General features: G+C 36.6%; 3 protein-coding genes across 3 annotated transcripts; 1 reads left to right on the top strand and 2 right to left on the bottom strand.

Moving 5' to 3' along the window:
- Positions 1-512: 512 nt before the first annotated feature.
- On the top strand, positions 513-8,191 carry Cbr-nhr-137 (the record flags this gene model as incomplete). Its single annotated transcript, XM_045239866.1, has 12 exons — positions 513-560; positions 4,306-4,420; positions 5,451-5,516; positions 5,738-5,811; positions 6,438-6,517; positions 6,901-6,991; positions 7,105-7,218; positions 7,266-7,393; positions 7,579-7,700; positions 7,833-7,928; positions 7,977-8,054; positions 8,100-8,191. The coding sequence occupies 12 exons, from the start codon at positions 513-515 to the stop codon at positions 8,189-8,191; spliced, it is 1,104 nt and encodes a 367-aa protein (XP_045094385.1).
- A 2,774-nt stretch (positions 8,192-10,965) lies between these two features.
- On the bottom strand, positions 10,966-13,460 carry CBG27767 (the record flags this gene model as incomplete). Its single annotated transcript, XM_045239865.1, has 5 exons — positions 10,966-11,081; positions 11,152-11,359; positions 11,405-11,832; positions 11,879-12,208; positions 13,382-13,460. The coding sequence occupies 5 exons, from the start codon at positions 13,458-13,460 to the stop codon at positions 10,966-10,968; spliced, it is 1,161 nt and encodes a 386-aa protein (XP_045099097.1).
- A 1,161-nt stretch (positions 13,461-14,621) lies between these two features.
- On the bottom strand, positions 14,622-16,198 carry CBG27766 (the record flags this gene model as incomplete). Its single annotated transcript, XM_045239864.1, has 5 exons — positions 14,622-14,710; positions 14,806-14,886; positions 15,262-15,693; positions 15,734-16,000; positions 16,099-16,198. 5 exons carry the CDS (start codon positions 16,196-16,198, stop codon positions 14,622-14,624), a joined length of 969 nt encoding a protein of 322 aa, XP_045099096.1.
- Positions 16,199-17,846: the final 1,648 nt, after the last annotated feature.

The raw sequence follows: 17,846 nt of genomic DNA, 5'->3' as shown, positions 1-17,846 counted from the left end.
CAAAACAGGTGTACAAGACTAGACGTGTTTTTCGGACGGAACGTTATAGGCAGATTTTCAAATAAAATAGACCTTTTCAATAAAATCAATCGATCGAGAGGTTTCGAAAAATTGTCACTTCTTCCGTATAGACAATGACAGTAATCAGTTCCGTGATAAATCACAGGTTACATTTTCTCATTTTCTGTCTCTTTCCAAAATCGTTTGCCTAACTATTGTAAATGATTGAACTGTTCAACTAGATGTCTTCAACCAGGAACCAATTTTCTGATAATGGATTTCTCAAGATCACGTCTCTCTTTTTGTTTTGACAAAGATTACCTAGCAGTTTTTAAACACACCTTTGATTAGATCAAAAAACTAGCAAGAAGACGTCAATGGAGACTAAAAGGGCGTTTCTGTTTTGCTGAAAATGATTAAAACCACTTTTTTGCAAGCATTGTCACATTGAGTCTCCCCGGAAAGATTAGTCACATCTAATAGGTCAAATAAAGTCAGAAATTACGTCAGAAATGCACAGAAAGATGTGGGGAAATACCTTGAACCGTTTCAAGAATCAAGTGAGTATCAATCAAGCCTGTCAGGTTATTGGAGCGAAAGTTGCATCTGATGTTAGAGGGGAAAACGGCACGCCTTCTGGAGTTGATTTATAAACGTCATGATAATTAGAAAACAGACACGTCCACAAAGATCAAAGTATCATAACTCTATTAATAACTTATTTCCTGCTCAATGGTCTTTTTCGTGAAGACAATAACAATACGTGGCGATCAAAAAGTAGGTATAGATGGCTGTAAATCTCTGAAGTGAAACTTAAACATTTATTCATCAATTTTTTATTTATCAATCACGGTAAATTATTAAATAGAATGACCAACTTTCACATTTAAGCCAGTTCATCTTGGCCCCTGTGAAATATATCAAAAACTTTTCAACTGAAAAAATACTAATATATCATGATAAATAATTCGTCAATTGACTAATTTTTGGCATCTTTCATAGAGATCGGAATAGAGCTCAATGTTTACGGTACGGCTGGCTGAGATTTCATTAAAGTACGATAAATACAAAATATTAGAAATGTGATCAAAATTCTTGTGATTTCAATACTTTTAAAACATCAGGATCGACTTTTCAAAAATAGTTTTTTCTTTGAAATGTACTTTTACAGAGAACTAAACCTATTCCATAGAGCACTCCACCCACACATAATCTGAATGCTGTTCCAAATTGATAGTTTCCGTTTCAGTCTTAACTAACACTGCACTTTTTTTTCGTTCGCTTCTGTTCGAAATCTAACCACTTTATCTTATTCACTCCGTTTTTAGAAATCATTTGTTCCGTTTTCAGTAATCAACGTGTCATTCTCTTTGAATTTTTCCAGTTTATTTTTTTTTTGATACCAGAAAGATGTGCAAATAGCCATATCTGCACGGAACCATGTCAAAAAAAAACGATTGGTTCTTGCTATGTGGTCTTTTTTGCAACTCTACAAGTCCTCCAAAAATAATATCTAGACTTCACAAAAAACAATTTCTGAAAGTCCCATTCAAAAACCAAAATGTGTGTTTTTTATACCATTAACAAGCTTCTTCTCATTTGTTGGCAACCTTCTATTTAGGGAACACTGGTGATGCGCTTCGTACAAAATCTCCGACACCAGTTTTTTGGTATCAACAAAAATAGCTGGAGTCTGGTAGAATCTAATTACTAATTTTAGCCTTTGATTCCTGGTTTTTTAAAATTGGAAATTTCAAAAAATCAATTTGGGGAGGATGCAAAGAACATTTTTAGTATCGGGTTTGGGTACGCAGATTTTGAATAAAGATTTCGCTCAAAAAATGACATCACCCGCGCCGGGGGCGCCTTGCGCTCACACATTTGGAATACCCGAAATGATCGAAAATAGCGATAGTATGCGGTGCCTCGTATTGGTTCTCTTTCCCTCCACAACGATAGCTACAAAACACGAAACATGTAACTCCATGGCTGAATACGGGAGAATTGTAGGGTTCGAGATATTTCGAGCAGAGCCTTAAAACTACGAATGATAAGGGAACCCAAAAATGATGAATATCATCGAAACAAAAGACATGTGTTTATTTGAACTTTTCCGTCGTTATCGCAACGGTTACTATCAGCGGGAAGTGACGATGAATTGCAGAGAGGAGGAGAACTGTTCAAAGTGCCTACTGATATATTTAAATCTCTCGTCCGATCCGCACAATCCCGCTCTAATATCTCTAATTTTCTTCCTTATCATCATCAAACTAGATACATCATGGGCCCTCTCTGTGTGGGGTCTCATTTGTTTCCGTCTGTTTTGGACTGAGGGGCGGCCCCCGGTTCGTTGACCAACAGTTTGCTGTTGCTGGCTGCGTCTGAGGGCAAATCGGTGGCGAACCAACCGTGTTGCCGGTGCGCATCTTAACATCAAGCCCCGCCTCCGTCCTCGCCCACCGCCACCACCGAAAACCTCTTCCTCCTCGGTGGTCGAAGAGTTCCAACTTTTATGAACTACTATTATTATCTTCCCAATCATTGATATCTCTCTCAACTCCCTCCAATTATTTCCAATTTTTCCAATTTTAGTGATACTTACCTTTCGATAAAATAAATTAATTAAAGCCTTCCAAATAAAAAATCAGATTAATCATTCTTCAGTATTTTTGCTCCTCCTCTACCCAGTCTACCCCGAGAACCTAATTCACGACGTATGATCCTCAACGCGCCACTGTTCTCCAATCACATCACTTTTCCCAAATATTCTAATTATACCGTCGAACTGTCTTACGCTACATCCAACTCGTGGTCCACACCAAACTCATCGCCATCGCCTTCATTATCAAAATCTAGTTCTCCAAAGGTTCGAGTTTTATCTCTCTTTTCCGGCTACACCTAGAAAATATATCGGATGTGTTCATCGGAACACTCAACGAGATTTTATCGTCGCACGTACCGCGTACTCGGATTCACCATTCACGAACTCTTGAACTGCAAACTATACTGAGGCAACATAAAAACTCCCATAAAGCATCTTGGTTCTTGCTTTTTCAGTTTTAATAGATGGGATTGACTTTCTTTTAAATCTAATTTCCTGTTAGATTTGTGCCTTATGCTTGGTTTCCTGTCTTCTACTCTAAATGTCCTAAACGTTTCCATTGTTCAAAAATAGCTACACAACTACGACCTATCCGTAGTTTCACAATTTTTACAGATCATTCTTCTAGTGATAAAAAGTGATAAAAAGTTTGCTTGTATCATAATTTGTATTTTCATATTAGTGAGCTCTAATGACCTGAAACATCAGAAACTCTTAAGAACAGGAAATGTAATATTAATCGTAGTTTGTGTATTGAAAATAAATTGAGCAAGCAAAAAGCTGCGGACAGCGAACACTACGAATGAGCACATCATCATAATTTTTGAGATTTTCCCGTAGAGATACTGAAGAACACTTTAGTCCAAAAATACAAACGATGTTGCAACAACATCCTAGTTTAATTTACTAATTGGTCAAATTATAATTTAACGTTTTTGGTATGTGTTTTGGTCGGATGCAAGCGTTTTGAAAGGGTGTGAAGTGTCAGCAAACCGTGGTCACTTTTCACTGAAGTGCCGTAGACTTGGCCGGAAGAATTGACTTTAGCCACTTTTTGATCGTTAAAAGTCCTCGACCACCCACATGATATTTCAAATAGTTCGTGAAACTACACATTTTTCGTGCCTTTTAGCTGGATACTGTAGGAAGTGACCTTTAAAATACAAACTTCAAACGGTTTAATTGGCTCAGTTTCCGAATCTAAAAATTTAACTGACCAGGACAGTTCATCCTGGACACAAATTACAAACTTGATAAAATAGTTTTTGCTGCGAACAAAACATCAATTTTATTTAAACAGTTGAAGAGAAAAATGATAATTCTGCAACATGAGTCATTGCGTGTTTGGCAGTAACTGTTGAAAATATAATTTCTGCCGTTAGCACGTCACTGAATAAATAATATGTTTGACTCTGTCAAAACTATCTGTAATGTCCGTGTTAAATAAACCTAATAGTGAGGACAACAAATCAAAGCGCTGTTTGAGGGGTCACCTGGAGACCGTGATCTTGTTTAGAATTAAAAACAAAACTGGATGATCAAATACAGTATACTTTTTTCAGCCAACCGTGTCCCAAGCCAGAGAACGAAGAGTTTTCGATCTACCATGTGCAGTATGTTTGTGGCCCGCAACAGGTTATCATTATAATGTAAGACCTACAGTAATCCAATGTCTTTGAAACTAGATTTTTTTTATTTTCCAGGTTGCTTCATGTAACGGCTGTAAGACATTTTTCCGTCGATGCGTTCTCGCCGGTGCCAGTTTTCGGTGTATCCGCTCCGATTCAAATTGTCTGACAAACATGAAACTGGTGCCCGGTAAGTTCAAATAGTATTTGATATGTATTTGTAGTCGCTGGTTGCAAATAATTCCATTTTCCAACCAAAGCGTTGGTTGGCAAAGTTTCATTCATTGATTACGTAGTCGATTTGGTCGCCGGTTGTACTTTGTTTTGACGTACGAGTAGTGAACTTGGTCAGTTGAACATGCGCTTTTATAATTGTCTGTCACATTGTGAAACTAATAGATATGGAGTGAAAGGGGTTTAATGCAGGAAAATGGTCAAACAACAAAGTACAGGAAGATTATGAATGAACATTTGGAGAGAGTATCTGAAAATAAACATTTCACTGTGCCCATTTTAACACTTCATAAATGAAAAAGTCATCAAGAATCTTCATCTACAAAGCATATTTCCATGTTTCTCTCCCATTTCTCGAAAAACGATTCAGTTGATCACTTCAAAAAACGTTCATTGAGTTCACTCTCTCAAGAAAGATATTTAATCCGTGTTGACCTGACCAAAACCGCCTGTCGATTTTTCTATTTGTTGTCTTGGTATTTTTGTTTCGTTCTCTAGAAAAATATGTTTGTGATAACAAGTTTTTTTTCTCTGGCTAAGAGCAGAGACTAAATGTTATCCGAGATTTGAGTTTATACTTCCAGGTTTAAACGAATATAAAGCTCTTATTCAGTGAGAATCCGATTTTTGGATTTTGAGTTGTTTATCACGTTTATTTTCGACCCGTTTCATTTCACTTTGTGCTAGGTTTGTTCTTGGTTCAGTGCTTTCTAATGTTCCTATCATTGTAAGAACAGATTTACCAGACAGACAGATCACTTTAGTTTAGAGTATCAATCAGTGTGAATGCACGGAGTGGTGTGTGATCAGTCTAGTGCACTTCCAAGATAAGCGTTTTACAATTTAGTCTCTTTTTTCAATCACGTGTAGATATTATTGTCCCTTTTTGATCTACAGTGTGTTTTGTTCGACACTACTATAGTTTGACGAACAGTGCAGCTCTTTGTTATCATCTATTCCCCGAACATTGTGTTTTTCATTTGCAGGAGCTCGAATTAAGTGTCGAAGTTGCCGATTGGATCGTTGTCTTCAACAAGGAATGCGCAAAGAAGGTGGGTCAAACATTTTCATTGTTTATCTGGTCCAGAATCGGTCAAGAACCAAATTCAGTAAATGAAAGCTAATAGCGATTGTTAACTATTTTGTAAGTTGACATCAATTTAATTCCCAATCGTTTTTCGACCATCGGAACATGAATCGTTGAGTGACGAATACCCAATTTAGAGAACCAAGAGAATTAGAGCCGATTGATGTTTCAAAATTACATTTGCAGCTGTCACCTCGGGATTTCTAGCTGGCGATGGGAAAACAGCAACAGATGCATACTTGGCTTCTATTTCTCAGCCGGTATGTTGTTTGGGCCTGAACTACATTATAGGATAGAAGAGAAAACAAACGCTCAGTGTGAAAGAAAAAACTAAGTGATGTGTCGAGGCTGATTTAACACACCACATCTCTCCTATTCAATGTGATTATGAATTTTTGAATGCTTCTATATCCGGTTAGATTTTTTTGCTACTGGTGTATAAGTTGCTCCGATCCTCCCACTTTTCTTTAAATTCGCCAGTCGTCTAACTCGGTGAGCTTCTATTGATAAGGTGTCAAACATCGGGAACAGGACCTACTACACTTTCAAACGTTGCCGTCGTTCGCGTAGAGAAACCGCGTGGGTTTTTTTTAAAAATATATCAGCTAGCAAGAGTAGTGATACCATCAAAGACCAACCTATCGTTCTGTGATCAAGAATTCAAACCGTTCAATCATAAGAAAACTCTAATCAATTTATCTCTTGGTCTGGTCTTTGACGAGGAAGCTTTCTAACATGTGATCACAATGACTTCCTTCCTCACCCTTCATATGTTTTGTTCCTTATCGCAAAACGTTTATTAGAAAGGGAAAGAACCGTAAAACCGATCCGTTGCATTAGTGCCCTCTACCAAGATAACCTTGGATTCTAATTAAAACACTTTCAGAGTACCTCTACCGCGATTCCAAAAGTTACCGAAACGGCTTCCTGCTTGCGACAAGCACTTCGACTCATCAGCAGATTCAGGTAGATCAATGAACACGTTTCTCTCTTTTGTAATGCCTAGAATAATGTTGACCAACATTTCGGCTGCAAGAATGCGATAGAAAGCAAAATCAAAGACGTTTGGCCCTCGACAAATCACTTCCTTGTTTCTCTCGTTTCGGAGTGTGAAAAGGATCAGAAAATTTGTCATTTGAAATGAAAAAAACGAGTTAGATATCTGATCAAGAACGTTTGTATGTTGGTTGGTGGGGGAAGTGAAAATGTTGCAAGCATGGACTACAGTGATACTAGGGATAAGAAAATAATAAAAATATTTTTTTTTCGGAATATTACTGGAACTTGTGGGATAGCAGCAAAACATAGAGCACAAGTTTCTCATGGTATTCACAAAAACTTTTTTCCAGAAAGTGTGACATTCGTCTCAAGGAAATTGACATTCACATCAGCCGCCTCCTTAACATGGACAGCTTTCTCGATAATCTCTCCAGCTACAAGGTACTGTACACGTGCCGTTTCTCAATTCTATTTTTGATGTTGATTTCTGATACAAGAAAGAAATGATTTATTGATAACACATATCCCTTCTTATCCTTCTATCTTCTTTTCAGGAAGTATCGGGAACACAACGCGACCTACCCGAGTGGCTTACGATAGATTTAGTCAGCTCAATCGAGTTTGCCAAACGATTGCCGGATATCACAAAATTCAAGGATTCCGACAAGGTACATACAATGTGCTAGGATTGATTGGGATAATCTGATGTTTTCAGGAAGAGCTTATTCGTAGTTCTTGCTTCACCATAGCGATTGCTATCCAGGCGATCGAAAGTTATTTTGAAAAACACAGAACAGTTGTGATGCCAGACGGTACTGATGTCATCCAGGCGATTAAAAACGCGTAAGTTAATCATGTTTTGTTTTAGTGATAAGACAACGGAAACGAATGGTAGAGTGACTGATCAAGAATGAAAATTGAATTCCGATTTGTGTCTTCTGATCACAACACACCTACATCAAAAGTACATTCATATTAGACAGTCAAAAATTAGAATGTAATCATTCGTAGACAATATCGTATTACAGAGGGACCTTCATCAATTCTGACTACACCCAAATGTTTGTCACTATACTCGATCCACTCCATCGAGAACAGTTCACAATTGACGAGCTCGTGCTGACGTTGCAACTTTTATTCTACACTATCGGTGGGTACAAAGAACGTAGTACAGCTATCAGCACATAGAATGTTGAACTGACTGAAAAGTGACAACATTTCTTTCTGTGCACTTTGCAAAACAGGACTCAGCTGATTTGCTCTGAAAAAAACACATTTGCAGCTTCACCTGATAATCTAAGTGTCGACGGGAAGATTCAACTCGAGAAATCTGTGAAAGCTAGCATGCAATGTCTCATGGTTCTTCTTATTACTCAAGGTAACTTAATCCAAGTGTAACTTCACAAACCAAACTCAATACTTTCAGACAAATCAAAATTCTCCGCTCGCTATGGAGCCTTGACAGCGCTCAATGAGACCTTTATCACTGTCACGCATATACACAGTAAGAATTGTTATCATGACCTTATTTGAATACGTATGATTCCAGAACTCAAAATGAAAGAAGCCGAGCCATTCCGTCAAAAACTTCGTGATCTCCTCATTGAGCAATGTGTATTCGACTACCGACCAAACCACTGAGCAGTTCTCAAAATGGCTGATAAATGTCATTCCCTCTCAAATTTTCATGAAATCTCATTTTTCTTTCTTTCCATTGAACCGTATTGTAACTATTGTCTATGCATAATTATTTTCCTTTAAAATGCACCATGACAATAAAGCAGTTAAATTTTGTTCGGACTGTTTTTTACTTTTTTTAGAACATTGCTGCACCAGGAAAACAATAATTTGCTATATTATAAACAACAACAGTAAGGTTTTTAGTAATGAACGGAATATTATGACGTTAATCGGAGGGAAAACAACCAAAAATTTGCTGGCTTTTTTTAAAATTCAAAGCAAAAATCAGCAATTCGATGCGGCCGTGGCAATCAAAAATGCTGGAGTTTTCTAGGCTGCTTTCGTTACGAGACCCTTGCAGGAAATGACTGAGCATATGATGATGAGGCAATTCATAGGGTTAAACTTTGCTCTGCATAAGAAAAATTTCAACGAATGGCTGTTTTGCTTCCCTTAAACCACATTATGGGCATAAACCTGACGCTGGTTTCAGCTTGTCTCACAACTTATGAAGTCAGTGTTTGGAGCTTGAAGAAACACTTTTTCGAGTGAAAAATGATAAGATATTGTAGTATAACACTTGAAAAATGCTAAAAACATAAAAAAGTCAAATATTGACACTTTGAAATTGTGAAACGATGGTAGAATAAGCTCAGAAGCTCGAAATCTCTAGTTGACACTTTGAACAACCATACCATACACATAATTGTATTTTGATGTGGTATTATTTGCTTCAAAATTGGTCGATGTCTCTTTGATTATGTTCAAAATTTTTTTGCATAAATGATCGTTTTCTATTTTTTCCAGATTTCTGAAAAAAAAATATCCAAAAACCCAAAATATTCCAAAAATTGAATTTTTTGTTAAAGGTGATGAAAAAAAGTGTTCCCGAAACCCCGTTTAAATATGCCTCTTGAGCATACCTGTAACGGCCGGACCGTCATTTTACAAGTTTTTAAATTACAAAAAACACATAAGGGGGAGGGGACCCTCACGTGATTTTTTCGATCAAAAATTTTTTTCGAGTTTTTTCGATCTTTGTTGATCAAACTGACAAACAATCCAAAAAAAACAAGAAGAATTGGAAAAATTACATTAAGAGCTCAAAATTTGGCTCAAAAATATATTTCTGATACCGGCCCTCGAGGAGTTGAACTTGTGGAGACAAGTATTGAAGGTTCGGCGCCCCTTCCAACTGAGCCATTCGGGCAAAGGAGAAGAGAGCGCCCGATGGTAAACATAAGGGGGAGGGCAACAGATGTCCGCAAAGTGACATTAAGCGTTGTACACCGTTACGGTAGAATGAATACCCCGGCATCAAAAATCCTACGGAAAATCTCCTGTCCACCTACCTTTAAAATGTTTTCTAATTTTTTTCAAGATGGGTATACTTTTGCATCAATTTTCTTGAATGATTTGCTACATTTTACGAAAAAGTTTGCTTCTTCAGCTCTTTTTTGAAGAAAGTTATGCTCGAAAACCGCAGAGTGGACTACTTTTTGCACGGTACTCCTTCAGACACCCAGGCAGATGGTGTGCACGGTTGGTTGAGTAGATGGCATCCCATCTACCAAACATGCAGCTTTGAGTACGGCTCCCGCCTTGCACTTGCTGGTCTATTCACTTTTCACAATTTTACATATGGAAATAGTGGGGCACTTCGGTTTAGGTCCCTTCATTATATGCATTAGATAATGTAGGTAACTAGAAAACAGTTTTTCCTTATTGTGGATTTTTGATGAAACCTCTTCAGCGATTCCAATAAAAACAATTTGTTTTCGAAATACTGGCTCCATAGTAAATGCGAAAAAAAAATGTTCGGACTCTCACTCGCCTCTATCTGATTAATCACATTTCCAGTAAGCTACAGAACCAACAATTCAGTCATTCACGGAAAAAAGTTGCGAAAATCTTTATTAGGACCGCTATTTTTTTTGTACTTGATGAATGAATTGATCCATGAAAACATTTTGCTAACTTTTATTGAAGTTTCAGGTAAAAATTTTAAGCATATTTTAAAAGTTTGAATTTTCAGTTTAATAGGCTCCTAGCTAGAAGGCTCAAAATCAGCTTGACCCGTTTGAAAGGTTTTTTTGTTCTTCGTCTGTCGTCGTCCGTTATTTGGCCAAACCTGAAGACTCAATAAACTGTAAAGCTTGTCATGAACCTACCGTCGGTCAGAACACTTACCCTTCTGAAAAATTGCATTGTATTTTTAAAATATTTTCAAAATCATAAAAAAATTGGGATTTCATGTGAACAAGATTGTATCGTTCTGCTGAAAATATTTTTTGAACTTCATTTCAAAAAGTGAACTACAAATTTAAACATGTTTGCATTTTAACAAAGAGGTAGGCAGAAATTACAACAGAGGTAGCAACTACAATAGAGGTAGGATATATGGAAGTGGCAGAAATCATGGCAAAAAAGTGAAATGAAAACTAGTAGTTTAGGAAACAACAACAAAAAAAACCAATCCAACCCAAAAATTGCAACATAAACAGCGGATAGTCGAAAAGCAAAAAAAAAAACATAGACAACTTAAACAACGAATTTTCAAAATAAAAACTAAACTACACTTGAAAATTTTGGATTTTAAAAAAGGTTACAGGAAAATTCAAATTGAATAAAAAACAGGTAAAATGTCGAGATGATAAAAATTGATACCAATTGACCAAAATAACGCAAGACCTGTAATAGAAAGGCTCTAACGCCTCAAACAAAAGTTGATCTGATTACATCAATTGATATTTCATCGAAATCGTCGTCACTAAGCTGAAAGCATCCGAACTGCAATCTTGTTCAACTGTCCATTTCTGCACGTACCAGTCGTTATTCTCGCCTTCCAATTCTGTAAAACACAAGAAGTTAGTTTTGATAAATGATTGATAGTATGGATAGTAAAATTTCATGTTACCAACCAGATAGATCAAAATCATTTTCAGGCTCATTGACTTGAGGACCAAAAATGCCAGTATTTGATTGGACGTAATCAGCTGGATCACTAAAGGGATCTGAAGCATCGCTTCCGCCTGAATCACTCCCGTTGTCAGACTTGTTACTGGCATGAAGAATATATTCTCGAATTCCATCCTCTTGATATTCATTTTCCTCGTCCAACAAAGAGAGCTGAAATGAGTAATAATCCTGTTAAACGTGAGAATTTTTTTTTACCTCGTCGAATTTAGTATCCAGAAAATTGCAAAGAAAATGCAATCCCAATGTTTGCGCTTGTCTTTTCAATTTGTTTTTCAGCAGTAGTACATTATTGAGCATGTCTTCAATCTTTTTATTGAGCTCTACGACAGTGTCCATTCGTTTATAAATGTGCTTTAGGCGTTTGAACAATCTCTTCATTCGAATTATATCTTCGTCTCCTGCTTTCCGAGCCACGTCTTCTGCCACCACTGTTATCATGCGATCAATGATCCCAATCTCGACGTACTCAAAACGGAAATCATCATTGTAAATTTTTCCGAGAGCAGCGATTTTCTGGTGAGTTTCACGAATGTTTTGCAAATGTTTTGTGAACTCTTTGAAGTTCTTTCCTTCAAAAAACTTAAGCAATCTTGAAGCTTCAAGGAAGGATTCCACCCCAGGTCCTGGAACATATTTCAACGTGTTGCTTTAAAATGCGCTTGGACTAACCTACGATCACAGGTTCCGAATAACTGCTTTCCGATCTCAATTTTTCCAGACGAGAAACTTCACTATCAATAGTGTATACACTCTCTATTTGCGATGCAACATCTTCATTTTCGGAAGTCTCATGTTCTTCGTCAGTAACAACATCAGAAATCTCTTCAGCTACCTCATCGACAACCTCATCGGCATCTTGATCGACAACATCATCGGCAACTTCTTCTCTGGGCTCAAGAATAGCACAACCCTCATCGGTGAATTCAAAAAGAGCATAATCAAGTTGCTTATGCTCGGAAACTCGATTCTCTTCATCGGACTCCACAAGAAGACTTTCTTCTGAAAATTTCAGATCAATTTTTTCAACTTCAACTAATCTAGATGTAATGCTTTCCACACTCCACTATGTTTCTAACATTATAAAAGTTGACTGTTTTTGCAATAAATGCCTATCTTGCGAAAAACTATGAGATGAAACGGTTGACAAATATGAAATTGAATGGTGACATATGGGGTTTGTAAACACAAAGTGCACAACCTTGAGTTGCCGAATTCGTAAGACTAAACTGGTATTCGGGACATAATGTAAGATTAGAAAAGACAGGCCAAAGAAGAGTACTGTAGAAAGTAGATTCGTCAAGGTTGTTTTCAAACAAGATACTTGTTTGTATGTTCAACTCAAGGATTACGGTAGATTCGCTGCCGAACCGTTCAAAGATAACTATTTTAGTTAAACGATAATTTCGAGAGAATGCGTTTTTGACTGTTCAATGTGGCAGGCCGCATCTTGAGTAAATTTTGCGCAGTGTCAGAATAGATTAGCAATTGGTACCGTATGACAGATAGTTAACCGTTTCGTAAAAAGCAGTTGACAAAGTAATGTTATTCAATATAATTGTAAAAGAGGATTATTGCACTTTTATTGCTGGTCATGAACCTGACATGGCATAATTTTAATTTAATGAATCGTCAAGACAATATGGACAGTTTTAGTTAGGTACCGAATCATTTGAGAGACATCGTTCCATGATCATGAATTGTGACGTATGAAAAAAGTGCAATATGCATTTTCAAAAGATGTATAATCTGCTCAATCCCCGGAGAAACGGTCTAACATCAAAAAATGGTACATAGAGGGTTCATCGCGTTCTTAGGGTTCATTGGTTTAGAGCCCGTAATATGAAATTTAAATAGTCTAAGCATATTTATTTTGGTGCCTTTAAGACATAAACACCTACAAGGCGAAAAAAAATGTTTTTGATATTAGGATAAACGTTTTGTAAGTCAACGGCTTTTCGATAGTTTTTAGGGGAACCGAGAGAGCTTCCAGTCATTAATTTTAAATTAAGTAATACAGTATCATATTGTGACGTTTGTTTTTTATAAAGACTGATTCAATCATTTTGACAGGAATTTCAATCTCACATTCAGTTATCATTATTCTTTTCTAAAGAAAACTGTCAAATAAGTAAAAAATCTTTCAAAAATCCTCATAAAATATTGTAAACTGACCTTCGTCGTTGCTGTCCAACTTTGAGAATAAGACCTTTCCTGAATTTCCGTTCGATTTTTTCCAATGTTGCTCGAACATGTCTTTTCCTGAAAAAAAAACAGGAATAACGCCGCAGTTTCAAGACAGTTATATTCAAAGTGCATCAAGGATTACTGCTAATTAAAAATAGATAATAGAATAAAGTAACATCAGATAGAGGCACTGTCAAGAATACTCACAGCGGAATGTTCTCGGTGGCAGAATAGGATGAAACGTTCTCGAAACTCCGCCCAACTCGAAAAAGATAATTTGGTAGCCCACACCGTCTATTCGAACCGCGAAAAAAAAACAACGGCAATTCGAGAGATGATGAGAAATCGGTACGAAAAAATGCAACCTTCTCGATGTTTGGGTGGAGATAAGAGAACTAATGAATGAGAGAACCAACGATATTAAGAGTAAATCATGAATTGAGAACCGTATTCTTTTAATAAGATAAGACAGATTACCTTTAACTTGCGTTTTTGTTGACAAGAAACCAAAGAAGTCAGCGTTTATGAGAGGTAAAATGATGAATTATCTTACCCAGAAAATGGAGAAGATAAAAAAAGGAATGAGAATTCGACGTAAACGGTTTGACAGATCTTATCTGTTGCGCAATGCGTAGAAAAATGTGGCAAAGTCGCGAACTTGGGTTCTGCGAAGTTTTCAGGGGGCATGCGTTTGAGGTCGGAGAATCGGTCAGGCAACAAAATTTTGAAAAAATAACACCAACACTTTATTCAGAAAACTTTCATGAAATTAATACGAAAGAAGATATTGAAATGGAACGAAGAAGATGAGATAATTTGATAACATCCTGAAGCTGGCCAAAATAATAACATTTACAGAGTTTCGCAAGGAAACTTAGCGTCAAATTTTTTCAGTGTAAGTTTTCACAATCATTCATTACTCATATTTGTTCAGAAGAAATGGGAGCATATGATAATATTATAGGAGATCTGTTCGATTGAGAAATTAACAGAATCAGAATGAACTTTGGAAAAATTAGAGATGCAGGAATACGGGGTGATTTTTGAAAATTAGTTTTGAAGATAAGACTTAGATTTGTAAAAAATCATTGTGCGTGAATTAGTGAAACAATGGCAAAGAGCATGTCGAGGAATCTGAAAAGTATGGAATAATAGGGAGATGTGACTTACCCCTTACGTCGAAATTTATTGTTTTTTAGTATCATTATTACTTTGTTACTAGATCAGGCTAATGTCGTCTTGATCTATTGCTTCTCCTCACTCCTACCACACCCGGCAATCTGCGTGAAGCAATTCCTCTTGGCTCGCGTCGTGATGCTGAATGAACTTTTTTCAGTAATAAAGATTTTCACGCACAAAAATGTTTTATCTGGTGGTCTTTTTGACAGAAAAAGAAAGGTTGAACTACTCACCTTGGCGAGGAGAGGGTAATAGTCGCGGCTGTTTTCTATTCCTTTTAACTGGTTTTCGGGAAGGATTTGCAAGTTCAGCTTCTGAACAATTGAATTTTTTTTAAATTTCACTTTTTGACGTTTTACTGAGACTATAACTTCGTGGGATTTCATATGATGATACTAATTTAAACAAATACTTGATTTATAAGTAATGTACAATGAAAATTTGTATTGCTTTGTTTTGTGAAGCGATTAAAACTAGAAAACGAAACACTTTAAAGTTGAAAGTAGGCCAAAAAAGAAAAATTAATATTTTTTCCAAATTATGATTTTAATTGGAAACATTTAAATATTTTTTTTTTCTGAGACTTCTCTAAAATTTTCTAAATTTAGTAAACAATTCATTCAAAAAAACATCGAAACCCGGAAATCCGGAAATGTGCCCTTCAAAAGACTGTTGTGTATGAAACTAACTTCTTTTCATGATTTCATCAAACGAGTCGATCACAAAGACAATTTTGAGATTTGCAGCACGACCAATGACTTGTCTTCGAAGATTTTCAACCATTGGGATTGCTTCCCGGCACCTATCACGAGTCCACTTGCGCTTGTGCCACAAGAATTTGATTTTGCGTTCCAATTCCGTTTTTTCTGCTTTCAAATGGTCTATCTGTTCGTTCAATTCTTCGGATGATTCATCACTTGCTATTTTTTGTTCCAATGTCTTCATTTTTCGATCATTAGCATGTTTTTCCTCTATGCACTGGCGTCTTGTGATGAGATCCCGGTCAAAATTGTTACTGTATCTTGCGAGTATTTTTGCATTTTTGCCCAATGCAACGCTCTGGGGCAATTCAAAAACTTTGCCAAAGTTCTCGACGAAAGCATAGTGTAGTTTATTCTTTTCTGAAAAAAAGTTTGATCTACTTAACCAGAGCAATCCTACCGTGTAATTTTTTAAAACAAGAGTATGTCTTATATCTAACAATGACTCCTTCTTGAACTGATAGCTTTTCTATCATCTTTCCATATCTGTCGACTCTTTTCACACATTCCGCATATTCCTCATGGCTTACAAAATCATATGCTCTCCGCAAATGCATGATTCCAAGTTCTTTTGTTGCCATTTGGTACTTGAAAACTGTACTGCCTACGACATCCGAAAAGAAAAAAACACAAGTGTTGAAAAAAACTTTCATGAAAAATTCTTTGTCTGAAAAGAAGCTCAAATTTAGAACGAGAAAAAATTCGATAAATGAAATTCAGTTCCAAAACTGATTTGTTTTTGTTTTAAAAACTAACAAGACCCACGTTCAGGAGAGGGAAAAATTTCCCCAAGATCGTCATATTCATCGTCGCTACCATTCACTGATGTTGGGTTGAGCGGTGGTTGATTTGAAGTCGATGGCATTCTTCTGCCTAGAAAAAAAATCTTTTTAAAAGTAAAATACTTTCGAATAGAGAAGGGAAATAAAAACAATGCGAGAAATGAAAAAGGTTAAAGTCTACAGTGAACACATATCTTGTAGAAATAGTGAATTCAGTGAAAAAGAATAGATATTTAGGGTTTAGATGTGGAAATATGATAAAGTGTAAAATGTCGGATCGTTTTAGTCAGAAACTTTCCTGAAATAATTTTCACATCTCACATTTCATTATCCATCATCATAATTGTTGTTAGTTTCGTAATAATTTCCTTTTTTCTCGCAAAAATCTATTTTCTGGTACATATTAGTTTTTCATAAAGTTTTAAAGTTTTAAATTTGAAGAATTTTCAGACGTATGAGTTTTAACAAAACAAAAAAAAACAAAAAAGAAAGTTTTGGCCGAGAGAGGGATTGAACACAACCCTTGTCAGACATTGTTCCTCCCTCCTCGCCGCTACACCACACCTCGCTGTTCTTAACGCTTTTCCAATGCGTATAAGAAAGGGGGAGAAGTCGCGTGTTGAATGACTTGAAAATGGGGTGAAATTTCAGACGCTCAGCTTCTAGGTACCGAGGGGCACGAAAAAAAGTTGTTTCGTTATTTACCATGTCCGAAAGTATATGTGTACCAATTTTCAAGAAATTCTCAAACACTGTCTGAAAACACCTCCCTTGTCAAGGAACGATAACAGCTACCGCCATGGCAAAATGCGTTCTCCGTCTTCCACGAGAGGCGCCAGAGAAATAAGATAGAATTCAACAAAATTTTTCAGCGTTGTTTCGTAAATTCTTATGAATGCATATGAAGTTGGAAATCAAAACTACTTTCCTGTTTCTGACAAGGGAAGTACCCGAAGTGCCCTTTCGCTTTTTCTAAGATATTGGTGGCAAATAATGTCCCTTTTCTGGACTAGCACAAAACGGATAATATAAGCGGCCCATGCGCAGTTATAACAGAATGGCAAAACTTTTCGTAATTTTTCAGAAAAAGTGGGTCAAGTCTATTCGAAAAGTCATAACTTTGTACAGACAGAAGATAAAGTTTCAAACTAAACTGCATCTTATAGAACTAGGGGCTACAAAAAACTCAATTACACTTTTATTCTATCTCTGCAAAGAAGTTTACTAGGACGGAAATTGTCCGAATGGTTTGACTGTGTGAAATCAAAAAATGTCGATTTTCGAAAAAACACCTTTGGGAGACCATGGCTACAGTACCGCTCAAAAGTGTTTCAAGTCTTGCTTTTTCAACAGTAACGTTCTTCAAAATAGAGCTGATGAGTCAAACTTTGTTGTAAAACGAAGCAAAAAACTCGAGAAAATTGGTGCTTCACTTGGGTTCAAGCGAGGGGGTCAGAAAAAGCGCCCCAGCAAACTCGTAGGCCAGAAGAAATTTAATAATTTTAAATGAACGCGGGTTTGAACTAGATCATGATCTATTTCTTAAAAATCAACGGGATGCAACGCGCGTATTCTCGCTCATCGTTTAATAACTGTGATACTCAGCCAACGAAGTTCGGCAGCGAATTGAGATTTTTTGAAAAATTTACTGGAGCGCGCTTTCTGACCCCCTCGCTTGAACCCAAGTGGTGCTTATGTATTCTCACCTTGAAAAAAAACCAGAAAAAAGTT

The sequence above is a fragment of the Caenorhabditis briggsae genome, assembly GCF_000004555.2.
Source record: "Caenorhabditis briggsae complete genome, chrX, whole genome shotgun sequence".
Taxonomy (NCBI): domain Eukaryota; kingdom Metazoa; phylum Nematoda; class Chromadorea; order Rhabditida; family Rhabditidae; genus Caenorhabditis; species Caenorhabditis briggsae.
This window is presented reverse-complemented; position numbering and strand designations above follow the sequence as displayed.